This window comes from Rhagoletis pomonella, unplaced genomic scaffold (genome assembly GCF_013731165.1).
Source record: "Rhagoletis pomonella isolate Grant_MI unplaced genomic scaffold, Rhpom_1.0 Rhpom_scaffold_00008, whole genome shotgun sequence".
Lineage (NCBI taxonomy): Eukaryota > Metazoa > Arthropoda > Insecta > Diptera > Tephritidae > Rhagoletis > Rhagoletis pomonella.
This window is the reverse complement of record NW_023458562.1, coordinates 24,818,999-24,838,581: the sequence shown is the minus strand read 5'-3', so window position 1 is coordinate 24,838,581 and position 19,583 is coordinate 24,818,999. Positions and strand designations below refer to the sequence as shown.

The 19,583-nt window shown below is 33.2% G+C and overlaps 1 protein-coding gene across 1 annotated transcript in view; it reads left to right on the top strand.

The window, feature by feature from the left end:
* Positions 1-41: 41 nt before the first annotated feature.
* LOC118744496 (cathepsin L) overlaps positions 42-19,583 on the top strand; it is a 43,678-nt gene continuing 24,136 nt past the window's right edge. The window contains exons 1-2 of the mRNA XM_036477539.1: positions 42-371; positions 3,362-3,467. Coding sequence (XP_036333432.1) covers positions 3,375-3,467 — 93 coding nt within the window. The 5' untranslated portion in view covers positions 42-371; positions 3,362-3,374. The remainder of the gene's footprint in view (positions 372-3,361; positions 3,468-19,583) is intronic.

Sequence of the window (19,583 nt, the reverse complement as noted above, 5' to 3'; positions counted from 1 at the left end):
TAGTAAATAAATACAACGCAGCACAACAACAAATCTACGAAACTATAAACAAAATGGATGTAGAAAACAGAAAAACGAACAGCCCACGAATATAACCAGCTGCAAGTGCACGACAAAAAATTATTTGCAAATTGCGAGCGAAGCTGATTGGTTGTTTTTAATTAAATATTTTGCGGTACAGACAAATTTTTGTTTAATTATTACTTTGGAAATAAAGTGTATGAAGGTAGTGTAAACAAAAAGCTGTTGGAAACTAAATAGTATTGGAGTTGTGTAGTAGCGGAATCGCGATAAGGAGACATTTGCAGGGCAGCAAACAATAGCCATAAATATTGTGCGTTTTGCAATCGGACAGCCGACACAAAGAGTTGGTAATTATATTAAATACATATATATTATTTATACATACATTTATCTCTATATTTTATAAGCAAATAACAGAAAGCAGTGAAATCTAGGCTTTTGTTTAATCTTGCTGAAATTGCGTCATGTGACGGCTTGGCAACCATTCTTTTGTTCAAACTCTACTGAGCGATCTGTTGGTAAGAAATAAAAACTGTTTTGCGCAGCAGTTGGATTGTACTGCTACCTGCTCTTCTTGCTGGTTTTCTGATCATTGGTAAACTGGCCAGCTTGAACATTTGTCACAAAAACTATTCGCACAAATTAGGCGATTACAAATGTTTGCGATTTTAGAATATAATTAAAAAGTTTCCAATGCCACACGAAACCAAAAAAAGCACTCTGATACTTTTTAATTTGTTACACAAATTAGTAAACTGGAAAAAATTTAATTTTCATGGATTTCAAATATGTATGTATGTATGTACAAATGTATATAAAATGTTCCTAAATAAGGGCCTTTAACTTATCTTTAAAATTACATATAGTTATTAGTTGAATTACAGAAAATTCTGATGTTGAGTTTAACTAATGATTTATCTATACTTTATACATATGTACACTCATACATATACTTTGCAAATTTGTTACATATCCTATAAGTTAATTTGTACAATCATTTTCTAGTTTATTATCCGATCTCTTTAGGTACTCTTGATTATACCTCAAATCCTTACAGTGCTTACTGTTTATTATACCACCTGAAGTCATGATTCTTTTCTTTTTCTTGCTTGTTTATAAAAGTAGGGAAAAGGTTATCGCCCTGGAATTCTTTTTAACAGATTATAAAAAGTACTTTACACATGTTTGTTAATGTTTGTTAGTCTTATTTGACGATTAATATTTTTGGCGTCTAAACATACATATTTACATAGCATGTCGCTTATTTACTAAAGTACTGTCGCAATCTAAATTATGCGATTGTTCAGGAGACGCCTTTAAAGTCTTAGATTTACTTCTAGAAAATATAGAAGTACCTATACATTTATATGAACATATGTACATACATGTATACATATTTCTACTCGCAGATCTTAGACCGAATTTTTTGCACAATATGAAACCTTGATTTTAAAGGTAATTCTACATTAATATTTATAAAAATATATTTTTTTTCTATGCTATATTATTGATAAGATATGCTTAAGCATAGCATGGAACTCTCAAACATCATATAAATCGCTCAAAAAATGAAAAAGAATTTTTCCTCTACAAAAATTTCTTATACTAGCAACAGAAATAATGAAAAAATATTTCTTGTGACTTCTTCAAAGCTAGATACAGTCTGAATTTTTATAATCAGCACAGGTTGAACTTAAAAGTATTAAACGCTTCACGTTTGACCTAATTAAAAACAAAAATGGGTCCCTGTGACATAAAACTGATTGTACTGTGCAAAATTTAATATACCTACTACTTTTGCTTTCACAAAGAAATAAAAGATAAAGCATGAATAGCACCAAAAAATAAACAACTGCTCTATTTTCAATGACTAATTTATGCTGTTATCTTTAAGAGACTTTGCTTTAGCCTACTTGTGTCATTTTTCACCCTTCGTTTTAAGAGTCGGTTGTCTTGTCAATAAATGTGCATATGTGCATAGTTTTGGTGCATTTGTTTTATCTATTCAGCTTAAGTATATACATACATCTCTGCTTTGAAAAAAGCTATCGATGCTATGTTGAAGTGCATTTATTGTTTATTAATTACATATTTGCTATGTTGTTTGCGTGTTTGATATCTACTCGTTAATTAAATCTTTACACTGCAGCATTATATACATACATATTCATGTACAAATGTAGTTATATTTTCTAACGACCCAAATATTAGGTTAGTATGCATAACAATTTGTACTATCCAAGCAAATTTTTAAAACAAAAACAGCTGCTTCGTTCTCTGTTTTGCTTTTGCTCTTCTAGTTTTATTCCTTTATTTGCTTTGCAGACGTGACAAAATTACGTGATGATTATAATCACCCGTAAATATTCCAATTAAGTCGTTGACATTGAATTTGGCATATGCATATACAGTATGTATTCTTTTTTTAATAAAGAGTATACACTCCCAGTTAGCAAACTAAAAAAAGGCTTCTAAAATCCCTTATTTCTTTTTTTTTTTTTTTTAATTCATTTCTCTATTATTCACTGCTCTTTTATTGAGTGACTAGAGTCTTATGCCTTTCAGCTTCCCGATCAGCTTCTCTCAGATAGGGAATATTTATATACTATACATACATACATACATACATAAAATAACAATGGCGTAGTAAAAATTTATATTTCTCCCGTCTCGCTTGCTATTGGAAGATCTTGCAATATAGCTTTTAAAGTTCTTATTGAAAAAACATTTCGCAGATGTAAGTTGTATGTACATAACCAGGCAAATGTACATACATTGTTACGTATCCATATATACAATTTTAACTATATTGATACAATCCAGAGTATAATTTAGTTTTAATGTATAAATTTATTTTATTAAATTTTTTAAATGAATTTGGAAGGATATTTACCTACCAAAATTATCTACTGGAAAACTACTAAGCAGAGATATAAAATATAATTTAATTGCAATAACTCCGTAATTTCATGAAAATTTTTCACTTTTTGTATTTGCTTTACCTCGAAATCATTTGATTTTTTTCTTATATACAAATCGCTATTACAAACGTAGTTTAAATGCACGCATATGCTACTTAAATATGTATGTACTTACATACATATGTATATTGCATATTTTTCTCATATTTCCATGTAAATTTCTGCTATCAATCCTGCACAAAAGTTGTTTAATGATAAAATATAAATTAATAATTTTTAAGATTAACGTTGAATGTTTAATAGGTTTCTGCAGATATGTATGTATGTATGTGCTTATTTACGCAATAGTTGCCGTATACGCTACACGCAGATCTGCCTTGTTCCCATTTCTAATTCACTGATTTTTAAATTTCCAGATCGATCGCCAAAATGCGCGTATTATTGATTTGTGTGGCGTTGTTCGCCTATACCAGTGCGGTCTCGTTTAGTGATCTCGTGAAAGAGGAGTGGTTTGCTTTTAAGGTAAGTGTTATAAAGGTAGTCTTTGAAGTATTTTAAAGTAAAGTTGAATTTAGTCGGCAGTCAACAAAATCTACCATACCAAATTAATAATTCTGCAAAGATATTCTAAAGCAATAAAGACCAATGGACTCGGTATTAGACTGGGCCAATGGCTGTCATTCAAAGGAATCGAAATTTTATTATATTGTTAGCACAACAACGAGGAACCCCCATCTTTCTAAAGATTTCACAGAAATAGGTTTATAACACATCTTTGACTTCACTATCATCCATAATACTAGTCGAAATCTAGTAGAAATCCAACCTGTGGGATTTGGCCATCATCTAGTGAATTCTAATATGAAGTTAAAATATACAGAGGTAGGAAACTTTTTGGGATAGTTTCGGATTCAGCGGGAAATTTTACTTTAGAAATGGTGGTCAAAATATTTTTTAATTCTTACAAAAATAAATTTATGAACGAGTGCATATGAAAATAACTATGAGCTCTTCAAATCCGCAAAAGTAATGATTTAAAAATGGATGGCTGGAAATCCCGAGTGTTTGTTGTTGTACCAAAATTAACTGAGGATGTTGCCCTTGGTCGGCTTACCACGGCCTAATAAGGTAATTTAGAATCCAAAATTGTTAAAGTATCCGGATGGTGCTGGTTGCTCACACCCATCTATTGTTGATATATGAAAATATTTGGAAGAATTGTTCAATTCCTTCACTGGTATCAACACAGTCAACACAACAGGTGCTGCACGCGACAATCTTGCCATGAAAATGTATGTACATATTTCTTGCTTTTTTAATTATTATTTATATATTCACACATGTATTTACTTTGAATGCCTGTGCATGTTTCGATGCGTCGTAATGACTTTCTTTTGTTAATCATAACATGCACCCACATTACCCGTGCACTGGCTTATTGTTGTTGGTTGGCAAGCAGTGCTAAGACTTATTACGAATCCAGAACGGCGCTACAAAGGAAAGGTTTGCAAGATGTGACTCATTGGCGCAATCGATATGCATATAATTGTTGCCGCCAATTTTTAACGACACTTGCACATTTTCTTAGTATGCGCTGCCATAAAATGTTTCAAAACTACAAGCATTTATGCAATTTGCACGTGAATAGTCGGCTTATAGCAGCGTATTGGCTATAAATGCAGACACTTCAAGAGTTGTTAAGTGATTCATTTCTTTTTATTTTCATGGAATCAGAAAATGAGAATTAATGTTTTGTAAAGCATATTTCTCAACTGCTGTATTTATTACACTTATTTTGTATTCAATTTCGATCGTGACTCGAATCACAAAGCAGCTTACGGCATTCTGCTGTCTTCTTAAACGCTGATAGCTTGCATCCTCCTTTATTTCTCAATAATGAATGTTCAATATATGCACAACCACGAAGAAAGGCTACATTCTAATAAAGTTGCGTATATTAAAAACTTTCCTATCCTTAAGTTTAGAAATAAAAGGGACATAAATAATAAATACGGTCTTTTAGTGAAAAGTTCAATGCACCTACGTGATGCTACCTATTACTAAAAAAACCGTGAAAGGGTGTGCCACGGGAGATGACTTTTTCAATTCTAGCCATGTATTTTAAGCAGTACCTAAATTTTTTTTCTGAAATGTTAGAGAAGCTGCTCTAGCTTCCAAGTGCTCATATGAATCTTTTTGTTTCAATTTTAGTTAAGATAATAGAAGCTTACTTGTATGTTGTATAATCTGATACATTTCTCTACTTATTATTCAAAGTTTACAGTTCACATAGCCTCACATTTTCTCCTAATGATCTATTGTTAATCGATTAGTAATAGAGATTAGATAATTTAGAGAGGTACCGATAATTTCTGCATACTTACCTACAAACTTTTTTTTTTAATTATGACACTTCCAACAAAGGCACGATTATTATTTTGTCTAAAATATGTAGTCAATCAACCTAGCGATGACCGCTCGCCCTGTGCTACATATGCGTGTACATAAGGGTGGTAGAAAAAACGTGCAGAGGGGGGGGAGTTTAAAAAGTAAAGCCCTCACATCATAGGATTTTTCTAAATGGAAAATAAGGATTAACCGTATCTCTTTGTTAAAAAAAAAAAACAAATTGATATCTTGAATTGCCTCAATCAATGAATGCATTTTATATGTGGAAAAAATAATTTTTCCAAGAAACGGTATAGGATTCTTGTAAATCAATGATGTAGTTTATACTTGCCTGGTCAGGTTATCTGGTTGAAAATTACACTGGATCACAAATTTGAATTTTGATTTTGTTCTCCAGACGCCACTGTCCAATTTGTATGTAAAATCGCTCGCTGATGCTGAAAATCGAATAATTTTTTTTTGTATGGCTACGTTTTCGAGATAATTGCAATTTACCTTTATTCACCGTTACGAACCAATTAAGTAATCGTAATACGATATACGGCAAATACAATTCTCCATAAACCCTATATACATTACTTTTCGATAGCCCTGCCAGTTTCTGAGAAATTATTTAAATTTTTCGATCGGAAAACACTGTCTCTCTTCAGGAGACATCCAATAACAAGTCCCAATTGTTTTTTTAATCATTTTTTTAATATCAATTTTAATATCAAAGGTAAAATAAACAATTGAGTATTATTATTGGAAGTCTCCTGAAGAGTAACAGGGTTTACCGATCGAAAAATATTGATTTTCAGGAATTCTATATCATTTCTACAAAAAACTGTTTTTGTATTTTATCATGGAAAACTTCGTGGGCAGTTCTTAATATATATATATATTTTTTTTAACAAAAAAATACGGGTATTCTTCTTTTCCATTTAGAAAAATCCTAAGGGGTGAGAGCTTAACATTTTAAACTTTTCTTTTTTGAACCAACCTAGTGCACATTTGTACGCTATTCTATTTTTAATTCTTGTGATAGTGATTATTCCAGCATATTTCTTTTGAACTCTACGTTTTGCAAACTGTTATTGCATCGAGCAAATTGCAATCAGCTTCTTGCTGCGTAATTCCAATGAAAACACGCGCCGGCGAGATCACATGGTCACACAGACTGATACGATAGACAGACAGCTTGGACTAGTGTGGAAACTGCATTAATCCATGCAGCGCATTTTAATCAGCTTCTCTTTATTTATTTATTTGTTTATTTTGAATGCTGAGTGCCAGCCTTTGCTTATCGCAAATAAATTCTAAAATTGCTAAAGCAAAAAAAAAATGATTTTCAGCCAATTATTCATTTTGGTGGAATTTTTCGTTTTTGCTTTTATATGCTTTATAAAACTTTTAATTTTGGACAAATCTGTTGTAAATGCACTCTCTTTGTGTTTCCTTTTTTGATTTTCGTTATTCGTCACTTTCCCATGTAAACTTTTCGGTCGTTTGCCGCGTTTTACAATTGCGCTGTTGTTTTACTCATTCATATGGGTCAGTCAATGATAGTAGCTCCAAATCAGCAAAATAAACAAATACTCTTATTATTGTTATCTATCATTTATTGGTGTCGATTTATATACAAATATTGCTTTTCAAAAGTTTTTATCAGCTAATGTCATTACTCCTTGGTGTGTTAAATATTGTACATATATATATATATATATGTACTAAAATTTGCTTATCAGCTTAGTATAAGTGAATAGGTATTGCGAGACTATGTGCAAATAATAACAATTTGAGAAGTGTCTGCGTTCGAACTTAAATTTATACCCAACGAATGTTTTAGAAGTATTAAATGTGAATAAGTTTGCAATAAGTCAATTCAGGGAGTGTCTTTTTGCATATTTATAGGGAACGGTGCTTTTCATTCAGAAATGCATAAAAGTTTACATTTTATACTTATTAAATTTGTGAGGAATGGTAGACTGCAGTCACGATAAAGCGTATAACAAAAACCATCTGAGTGCCTGAGTGGAAGATGGACCTATCTCGGCAGCCAGCTCGAAAACGCCCTATCTCGGAAAAGTTTTCAACAGCGCCCTATTAGAATTCGGTCCAAAAACGCCTTATCTCACCTGCTGATTCAAAAATGCTCTATCTTAGGACATTTTCAATATATTTTCGATAGGGCGTTTTTGAACCGAATTCCGAGATAGGGCGATCTTCAACTAAATTCTGAGATAGGGTGTTCTTCAATAATATTCTGAAATAGGGCGTTGTTCAATCGAATTCTGAAGTAGGGCGTTCTTGAAAAGTTTTCTGATATAGGGCGTTTTCGAACTGGCTGGCGAGATAGGTCGATATTCCACTCAGGTGTCGATATGTAACTTCCCTTACACATTTTGTTGTCAAATTGCGCAAATAAAAGTCCACTATTTAATGTAACGCGTGAAAAGTACTTGCTATCACTTTTCAGATACAACTTCAACTGCACTTTGCGTTCTGCAAATCGTTTTCAAAAACCAATTTCAAATTACTTATCTTGCCATAATATTTTAAATTTTTTGCAGAAGTTGCTCGTAAACTATTTAAATGGTGTGCGACGCCCTAATTGGCGAATTGGTGTGAAATAAAAGAAAAGGAAAATATGTATGAATAAAATATCAAATAGGAGTCGCTAGCAATTACTTTACATGCTTGGCTTGAATTCAGATAATTTAAAAGCTCGGTACATCTTAATGATCTAGATACCGATCTTCCTCCAATTTCAGATTCACCACATTAACTATGTTGAGTAGGCAAGATTATTGAAATTTTATTCATATGTACACATGTGGCGGCACAATTTCTTGGCATGCTTTTAGGCGGAAAACAGTGGGGCTACACAACACAAATACAATTAATTGCTCATGTTAAATTAAATAGCTTGTTTACTATTCAATTCTAAACCGTGAAGCGATAAGCTAGCTACTATCTACGCAGGGTCGTCTGGTTAGCGTCAGTTGCTTGTGGAAGTCAAAAAAGTGCAAATATGTTTTGCTGTTTGGGATGAATGTATTTTCTTCGAACCTTTTGTACGAATAATAAAAATTAAATTCCCCTTTTCTATCTGTGTTTTTTTTTTTTGTACTATCGGATATGATTAAAGCTATTAGATTAGCCACTATCTTGGTGTTTGCCATTATCTATATCGTTAACATGCCAAATTCACTTTATCCTTACAATTATATATGCATATTTATATTATTGAATGTTTCAAATTTCATAAAATCAAAAAAGATATTTAACGCCAAAAAAGTTGTAAGTGAACACTTGAACTCAGATCGAAAGTCATGTCTTCCGAATTTAGTGAATTGACGTCAATTATGTATGTATAGTACATATGTAGCTGTCTGCCCTGCGCATATTTCTAGATACTAGACATTTGCATGAATGTTTGAGATAAAAACATGGCATAACCACCTTGTTTGAGTTGACATGACTTAGCAATGCATGAAATTTTTGAAAAAGACATTTTTACAGAAAATGTTGAATCTTGCTGCTTTTTTTATATGCGAGTGATGAAAGCAAATTAATATTTTTAGTCGAATTTCAGCATAGAAGACCTAGAATCCTGGAACAATTGGCGATATTTAAGATGAAGATAATAATATTGACCCCAAAACTGTTAAATAAAAGTGAAGCCCACAAAAGCAAAGTTTTAATAAATGCATCAAATGGGCTGTACAAAACGATATTGAACTCTCCAAAATATTTGTTCTAAGAAGTTTGCAGGAAAAAGCTGTTAATTTCAGCGTTATACGAGCGAAAAAGCAATCACTTATCGCTGATGTTTTTTTTTCTAATAAGAATTAAGCATATATCGCTAGCTTAGAGTGCAAAGTTGCTAAGTCCATTTTTTTTCAATTGTACAGGAGGCACAAAAAACGTTCCTAAGGAATTTTCTTTAAGTATTTTGCAAAACTTTGAATGCAAAGTTTAGCGTTTTTCATTTACCCTTTATTAAAAAAAAATAATAATAAAGTCTGATTTTTTACAAATTTTGTAGACAATTTTGTGACTTAGCAAATTTTCTACTTTTTTCTTAAAATTTTTTTGTTGGACTTAGCAAATTTTCCATGATTTTTTCCAATATGTACAATACGAAAAATCCATCTCGTAGTTACATTTTAAGAAACAATTTATTAGAACAAATTGTTTAGGTTATTTTAATCATAATAATAACAGAAGGGAATAGTGATTTTGTTGCATCAAATGTTAAAGCTGTTTTTGATAGACTTTTTATGCTGATTACTATAAGTGACCATCAATTCAAGGTGCAGGGATGGTATTTTCAGGGATAGTAGTCTAGACTTGTAGCTTTAATTTAAGCGTAATATCACCTTAAGTTTCTTTGCTATGGCTCCTAAAATATTGCAAAAATGCGATTTTTTGACACTTTGACCTCGTTTTTTTTTCCAAATCTAGAGCTGATGGAGACTATACTTACGGATTCTATCCAAAACAGAAACGAAATTGTTTCCCATTTTTGTTCCCTTATGTAATAGATTGGGGCTTATACATATGTTAGTCTTTGGCCGAGCTTCTCCTCCGATTTGTGGCGTGCGCCTTGATGTTGTCACACAAAGGGAAGGGACTTACAGTTTTACGCTGTTTTTGATGGGGGGCAACCGGTGTTAAGGATAAACCTTTTCTTCTAAATTTGTTTGTAATGTTGCTTTGACCAGGGCTTGAACCCAGGCCCTGTACAGTGGCAGCGCGCACTGCTTACCACTACACCACAGCGGCCGTTCTTTTATTATCCCATTAATGGGATTTTCGGTTCCATTTTTAATTTGAAACGTAGTTGCGAACTTGTTTATTATAAACAACAACTTATACATTAAAATAATAATGAACAAACAATTAATGGTATATTAAATTAATAGTATTGTTCGCTGAAACTAAACTACACACAAAAAAATCATTCATGTAGCAAACTATCGTAAAAATTATGATGGTCTTTAGGCAAAGTTGCTTTTAAATACTGCAAGTCTTCGTTCTTTCTTGCTGTAATTCGGCGTCTGCCTTGGTGAAGTTGCTGCAAATTGGACCACTGTAACGGGACTATACTTTTGTCTAATCTTTGAGGAAGAGTTTTCCATGGTTTCTAAAGATATTACAAGCCAAAGTTTCATTTTCAAAATTAATAAACTTTGATTCAATTGCGCGGGCAAAAGATAAATTTTAAATTAATCTTTCTTGGCCAATAACAATTGGCTTAGACCTAAGACATCATAACTCTTACAATACGGTCAAATGCCTTTTATTTTCCCCCATACAAAATCGACCCAGCCTAATATACATACATACATATGTATATAAATATTGAAAAATAATGTTGTTGCAAAACCCTCAATACAAATCGAATTCGATAGCGCAAAAAAAATATTCATATTTTTTGGACTTATCAAATTTTTTGTGACTACTTTGGACTTAGCAATTTTGCACATCACGGAATAAAACGGGTAGAAATAAAACAAGCAGTTAGATCCTTTCAGAAACGGTGCGTTTTCAGTTTTCCTTGCTTCCTGCATCAAAAACTAATTTTTCATAAAATGTGGACTTAGCAACATTTCACTCTAAGCTAGCGATATTCGTAAATTTTGTTTTACAATTTTCTTTAAATTTTTGTAGTGCAGACCTTCTATGAGGCTCATATCCAACGTAGAGTCGGATTTTATTCAATTCTCATAATAAAATTTTAGTACGATATAACGTATTTTTCGATATAGCGTATGATCCCACACTTCCTATCATTCGTTATACTGGACGACCACTGTAGGCACTTTTTTGGTTTTACGGCGACGAAAACGAACAGCAAAAATAATCGGAAGATGCCAGATCTTTTATATATATATTTTTCTCATTATTTAAAATTAATTTAAAAGACATGTGAATTTTTCTTAGTGATAGATTTCGGGACCCACGGGACCCGCGTAACAATTCTGAAAAACGTCGGGATGGGCGGGTTCGGGACTTAAAATTTGAGTTTCGGTATGGGCGGGATCGGGACTGAATATTTAGTTCCGTGCCCATCTCTACTTCATACGACGCGAAAAAATGGGGATGAATTAGTTGTGCATTCATAAGTGAATGCATTCATGCAGATGTCTACTAGATACATTTACTCGTATACATACATACATACATACATACATACATACATACATACATACATACATACATATGTACATATGTATCTAAATACAGTCCGAACCAGTAATTGGAAATGAAATTACAGCTTCTTATGAATAAATGGCGATGTACACAAGAGAAAATAATAAAAACTTGATTTGTCGCCCATATACAACATGTATTAATCCTACCTACTTACATATCGACGTTTAAAATACAAAACCGCGTAACTGGCATTTGCTGCCAAAAATTGGATTTGCTCACACAAGCTCTTGGCTCAATCTTTATTCGTTCGTCCTGAAATATATAGTAGTCAGAAATGCGATTGCTTTATAAAAAGGAGAACCATATTGAAATATGAGTGTTTTTACTCTAATTATAATAATTTATGCAACCTCACACAAGCGGTTTTGCATTTTGTTGATACGTGGTTTTGTACTTTAAACAACGATATGTGTACATATGCAGATAGTAGCACCCTAAAAAGGAGAAACATCGAATAATTGGACATAATAATTGGAATAATAATTGAACACATAATTGGAATAATACTTTTGAGATGAGGTACTTCAAGCGTTTCTGTTCGTTGAAAAGGGGGCATTCCTTTTATACATATTTATGCATGTACTACATCCGCACATACGTACATAGTATTTAGGTAGAAATATAGCTCTTTAGAAAATTAGATCTTGCAAGTGTTGTGGTAAAAGTTAAAAGTTGATTTATGTACATATTTGCAAGATATTTATCCGAATCTGGTGGATTTCGCAATCAATGCATCAATTCGATTTAACTACAAATAACTTACTGATATAAACTAATTAGACATCGTGTAATACCTCAGTGCGATCTGTGAAGGATTGACGAAGAAAGTTATTCTTGAATTTCTTGTTCAGAACTTTATAAAAAGAAAAGGGAGCTGACCACAAATATTTTTAAGCCGTAAGCACCTTTTTGGATACATTTAACAAAAAAAAAAAATCGATCGCTTGTTTTTGATGAGTTTTCATTAGGTCAATCGATGCTGATATAGGCTAAACCTCAATCCTATTACTAACAAAATGAGTACTTTGATAAGTACTTTGGTAATTAGTGATTATGATAATGTGAGCACTCATATGATACTCAGCTGTCTTGTAGGGACTGAATTTAACGGAGCTTTTAGTATTGCTTTTTCAGACTTTTTCAATTAAAATGCGATAACGAGCAAAATGAGAAACTACATAGAATTATGATAAATGTATGTAAATTGATCGATAACAAAATTTCGATGATTAGATCGATAACGATGCGGATGTATGTAAGTGTCGTAACTATAAAAATATCTCGATCAATTCATCGATAACTAAATCGATTACAAATTCGATAAATATGCAATGCAAGCGCTATTTCTACGCATTTTACTGTCAAAATGCGAAGTCGAAAGTCTACATTCCCCTCTAAACTGTCGTAAATAAAAATTGCAAGGTGTAACTGCAACTGAAATTACGCAAATCGCTTCCGTGAAATAATTTCAACTTCCTTGTGCTGCTCTAGCAATTTTCATTTCTACTGCAAGTGCTGTCAAACCAGGGCTGCTTAATTATATAAACAAAAAAAATTCTTTTCGTTTTTTAGTAAAGAATAAAACAACGTATCAAAAAATTCCATTTGCTTATTATCAATAAACAAAAAACAAACTTTTTAATTAACGTTTTTCATTTGCAATCTCATAAATTGTTTATAATGACTTTTGCTAAAATTTCAAAATCAAAAGTTATCAAAACAAATTCTATGGCTTAGTATATATGTACATACATACCTACGTACATGCATACATACATATAGTATCAATTGATTTCATTCAAGGAAATGGCGTGTCGTCAATTTCCGCTGTAGCGTATGTAGTGCATATTGTTAGGAGCAATATTTAACTTCTTCTGGCGGGGCGACATCTACCTCTAGAGTCTTCTAATTGATACCTGCGAACAGGTTTTGTAGAAACTATCATAAATACCTTTACTATATTTATAGTATAATAAAAGGAGGTCTGGACATACAACATTGCAAGTTGATAAAAGCGTTGTAATATGTAAAGGAAAATAGTTTCGTTAGTTATCTAAAAATGCAACAATAGAAAATTTCCTTTCGTTGATTATAAAAAGGGAAATATCAATAGTTTTTGTCAATGTTATTGTGGCTTATTAACATTTTAATTTTAATATTGTTATTGAGCTTTGTACCACGATTATTTTATTAGGAAACATGGAAAAGGCAACAGAGCAGGGATCGAACCCGCGTCATCGATGTGCAAAGTCAGAGGCGTTAACCACTGTGCTGCTGAAGTCTAGAAAAAAGAAGTCTGATGAGGAGATGTGGTGATCTCCAAGATAGCTGCTATAACTTCTACCGCTTAGATTTTGTTGCTTTTTCCATGTTTACTAATAAAATAATCGTGGTGCAAAGCTCTATAACAATATTAAAATCAATAGTTTTTTTCTTTTATTATTTAAGAAGAAAATTGTATGCCATAGATTTGCATCTTATAATAAGAGTTGTGTAGCATTATACGAAGTGTTTTTGTTAAATAATTAAGAAATTGTTAACAAAACGCTGTTAATAAATTATAAAACTAATTGAGGCGCAAAATTAATATCGTTTTAGTGATACCATCACTGGAACCTGACCTATAGTCATTAATTATTTTTTTTTTAAGTCGAAAAAGCTCGCTCTACGTTGACTTGCGTAACGGGAGTTGCATACATAATTTTATATGGCTGGTACAAGGCACTATGAGTAAATTTTTTTTACTCCCAATGGTCTGGTTGAGGGGCCTTCATATCACAATTATCGTAGAATGCTTCCGTAATTGAAAATGTTTCTGTGGTATGGTGTGTTTGGTGTCAAGTGCCAAAAGGTCAGAATCCTCGAAAGGCGGACTGGGAGAAGTTTGGTTGCTCCTTGAAACGAGCATACCAAATATCTCTGAACTCAAAAACCATTAAATCAATTGAAGAGGCGACCCGCAAGGTAACAAGTACTTTGATTGGTTGTTTTGAGAAAAAATGACAAATTCGCCACAAAATGCGTTACACGGCAACACTCGACTGATTTGACACAGGGCTGCACAATAACGTTATTTTTTTCAATAAATGAAAATAAAAAAGCAAAGTTTTCTTCGAGTTTTTAGTAGGCATCATGACCAATATCAAGAAAAATTTTGATCATGTGTTATATGGAAGAAAATGCGCAAAACCCTCCACAAAAAAAAATTCTAAAACATCAACGGTAGTTTTTAATGCCTTTTCTTGAATTACAATTGAATGGGGTACAAAACTGCATACCCGAAAATTTTCTAATATTCTGATTAAAAATTGTAAATTTTGATGACAATTTTTTCAAGTTTGATTAATTTTTTTTTGCAATTCTTTCAAGCGTTGAAACTTTTATTATTGTGGTTTCTGTTACAGATTGAACTATATTTTAGATGAAAATGATTAAAAATAAAAAAAAAGCAAACATAATTTGCAAACAATATCATTATGAATTTCGTTTCTAATTAGTTGAACGCAGGTGTATGTCTGATACCAAAGGTACATACTAAATTCCTACTTACATAAGGCGGCCACGCCTTTGTTAAAGTAAAGGAGATTCGGCAGATAAGTGGTAAGTACCGCCGGGTGTAGTTTAAGTTGCTGGTAAGGTATTGACCGTCAGCCGGCGGTCCTTACCACTTCCCTGCCGAATCTCCCTTACTTTAACAAAGGCATGGCCGCCTTATGTAAGTAGGAATTTAAAATGTACATTTGGTATCAGACATACTTCTGAGCCGCCTTATAAAGTAAGTTACGTAAAACGTATAGCAGTTGCTCGGAGTAGTTCGGCGCTTGGAAATAACTTGTCGGAGGTGTTCATTTTGTGTTTTACTAGTAGATGACATTGGTCATGATGACAATTTAGGTACTAAAAACTGAAAGAAAACATCGCTTACCTAGTAAGGTACTTACATATTTTCCGAGTGGGTATCGATGTAAAAAGCAAAAACGATTTTGTATTTTCGTTTATTGATAAAATTAACGTTATTGTGCCGCCCTGTGTCAAACCAATCGGGTGTTGCCGTGTGACGCGTTTTTTGGCGAATTTGTATACATTTATAAAAATGTCTAATAAAATATGAAAAATACGTGTAATTAAACTATTCTACTGATATGGAGTATTGATTACACAACTTTTTCATCATCATTCCAATCAAATGGTCTAAAAACTCATTTCCGCAGCACATAAAGCTAGAGTACGCTCTATTTTTAGAATCTTAACTCGGTTTAAAGCGAGAAAAGGACTTGCAGTAAACCATCGCTGCGGTCTTCCAAAAAAGTACTCAACGCACAGACGGTTCTATAATGCAAAATTCAGAAAGAGACATATACTACTTCGTGGGAAATTACCTAAGGTCTTCAGCGCTCCACATCCCGTATAACTCTTCCAATTTTGAAACCAGCCTAAATTTGGCATTTTTGGGCAGATTTGAGGATACTAGTAAATGAAGGGCTTTTTTTGTATTGTTCTTCTGATGCACCAGTGGGCCTATGGCATAGAATTTATTACATAAGGGAAATGTTGGAAGCTCTCATGCTACCCTGCGTCGAAGTAGGGATACCATTCCGCCAAGGCAATTTATGTAAAAATGTCAAATCACTAGCGGCCGCCGCAATTACCACATATCAAATTGCAATCGTATTGAAAATGTTTTGAAAAAATTTGCGACGCTTGGAAAGCTATTCTTTCGGTTTTTAGTTAAGCGGCCGCTGTGGTGTAGTGGTTAGCAGTGCGCCCTTCCACTCCGCACGGCCTGGATTTAAGCCCAAAAGCCCAGTCAAAACAACACAACAAAAAAATATCCAAAAAAGTGTTTTTCTTGACAGCGGTCGCATCTCGGCAGGCAATGGCAAACCTTCGTATGTATTTCTGCCATGAAAAACAGCTTCGGATCGCCGTTCGGAGTCGGCGTAAAACTGTAGGACCCTCCCCAAGGCGGATTTATACAAGGTGGTGTTGCTGGCGAATTTAGATTACAACAACGACAACCACATGTTAAGTGTGTTATGTTAAATCTCAATTCACCCCAAAATCTACATATATTTTGTTTTTGCTTTTGATGGGTGTGCTGTCAAATCAGTAAAAGCAAAAACAAAATACATGTAACGCGAATAAATCAGCTGATTTTACATCACCACCTTGTATAAATTCGCCTTGACCCTCCCCTTTGTGTGACAACATAGAGACGTACAAAGCGGAGGAGAACCTCGGCCAGACACTAACATAAATATTTATGTGTAAGCGTCATTCTATTATTATCATTAATAACACAAATATCGCGCCAGTGCAAAGTTGTTTTACAAACATTTTAAAAATAGGCACTACAAGCTTTTTTGCGGTTGAAAATTTTTAAATATATTATTTCCCAAAAATGATGTTAATTAAATTAAATAACGACTGTATTAGGTGTAGCACATTAAAAATATTTAGGTTGCGTGCATGAATTTCTGTTCTTGCTCCCTGTCCGTTTTTTTTTTTTAGATCAAAGTTCGACCAATATATACATATGTATGCATGAAGTCGGACACTCCTTCCAACCAGTGGCAGCATAAAGTCCCAACCTGCCAAACAACCGAAAGTTAATGGTTCTCGGCATATCTGCTGCGCTGGAATTTGCCCGGGTTGTTCATATGTCAATGCCTTGAGGCCTGCCAATGCTCGTTTGTGAAACTGCTTTTCATGCGACGGCGAGTCAATTTGACGCGGAATGTCGGTGTTCGCGAAAATCACAACCAAAATTGAGAATAGGATAAATAAAGAACGAAAATAGCGCCATTAAAGAATTAAAAAAAAAAAACGAACAACAATATGATACTGTAATTTGACGAAATAACGCTGGCGATTTAATAAAACCAAAAGTCAAGGTGGAACAACAACAATAAACACCATTTATTAATAAAAGAGCAAACTAACTGAGTACAACAAATATTTATGTACATGTGTCTAGTGCCTATATCAACAAGAGTGTAGTAGCGATTCTACTATAGCGCAGGGATGGAATTTCAAAATTTCAAAATGTGCCTAATGGTCGTCTAAAATAGTGCCGAAAAGAAGATGAAAGTTTTAAGGCCTTTTAAGGACAATATATTATTAGAAATAAAAATTTTTAAATACACTGAAGTGCCCTCGGCAGGCAATGGCAAACCTCCGAGTGTATTTCTACCATGAAAAACAGCTTCTCATATAAATACAATCGCCGTTCGGAGTCGGCATAAAACTGTAGGTCCCTCCGCTTTGTGTGACAACATCAAGGCGCACGCCACAAGTCATATGTAACAGCGCCAAATATGTATAAGCGCCAATCTATTATTATTATTAATATAATAAATATTAATTAACTAAATTATTACAGTAAATCACTTTTATGAAGGATTCCTTAGGCATACATATACATAAATCCATAGTAAAATTACACAGAATTCCAATTACGGAGGAAAAATACACCGAAATATAGCTATTCTGACATCTTTACACACATATGTATGAACCTATATGCGAAATCATGGCAGTGAGACATTTTGACCAGTTTCACATATTCTTTTCATTGATTATTTTTTGATTGATTTTATATAAGTCTAATTCATAATTTAATAAACACAATATATGTAAACAAATCGGCATTTCAAACTTTGTACAAAAATTATAAAAATTCAGCAAGTTTTCGCAACAACAAACTTTGATTTCTGGATTTTTGGGGAGACTCCCAAATTTTTGATTTTATGCATTTTTTTTCATGTAAAGTGAATTCGAAAATTTTGTGAATGGATGAAAATGTATGACACCGTATTGCAGAAACTTGCACTTTTATCTAATGGACTATAAAACTGCAAACTTAGAATCTTTCTAAAAATTCTGAATTAAAAGCTTGTTATTGCAAAAACTTAATTTTCATACTGCGCATTCACAATAGAATCCAGCAGTTTGTAAATATTTTCCAGGCATTTTATGCCAAATTTCTATATTTTATGATCGTGCCAAAACAGGATGAATTGTGCCAAAAGTGCCTCTGAGAATGCAAGTGCCAAACAAGGCACTATTGAGCCTACTTTTCCATCACTGGTACAGCGCCGCGATAACAGGGAGGTGGCTGACTGATCAAGTTGGAGGAAGTGAAGCGGTCATGCGAGTAGTGGACATACGTTGCAGAGGCCATTCGACGGCAAATATCAGCATATGTTCACACAAACATACCTACGTATGTATATACATATGTGCAGTCAGAGTCAAAAGTTAGTATACAACCTGTTCTAATATAATACATAGTACTAGGTCCGAGCTTTGCCCGGAGTGCATATATGTACTTTTTAAAGTTTTCAAGATTTGGATAGCTTTAAAAAAATATTTTGGAAATAAACAAAAAATAGGTTTTCGATATCTATTAAGTAAATTCCTGTATACTCTAAAATTTAGGTGGACACCCTATTCCGAAATACGCTGGAATGAATGGTACATATCTTTAGCATATGTGTATTTTGTATACATAAAAAAATGTCGATTGAAATTAACAAAATAAAAATTTGTATTACATAGAACCCTGGCAATCCTGATGGAAAATATTTTCTGACCAAAGTTCTCAACAATACCTTTCATTTGATACCCATATTGCGATGCTTTAGATAAATCTATATATATAAAATTCAAATTATGTATGTACCTATAGACACACTTGGCTCCTAAACGAATAAGCCGATCGTAACCAAATTTTACACACGCACTGGATATCTTCCAGGGATTTGATATATAAAGGGGGCGTGGCCCCAAAACGTGGACCCGGGTAACCTTAGGATGTATTTGTTTAATATGGGTATCAAATTAAAGCTGTTCATGAGTGCTTTAAGATAGAGCAATTTTCATATAGCTGGGTGACTAGGGTCTCGAGATATAGACCAAAATGTGGACCTGGGTAACCTTGGGTGTATTTGTTCAATATGGGTATCGAATGAAAGCCGTTCATGAATGCTTTAAGATTGAGCACTTTTCATATAGCTGGGTGAC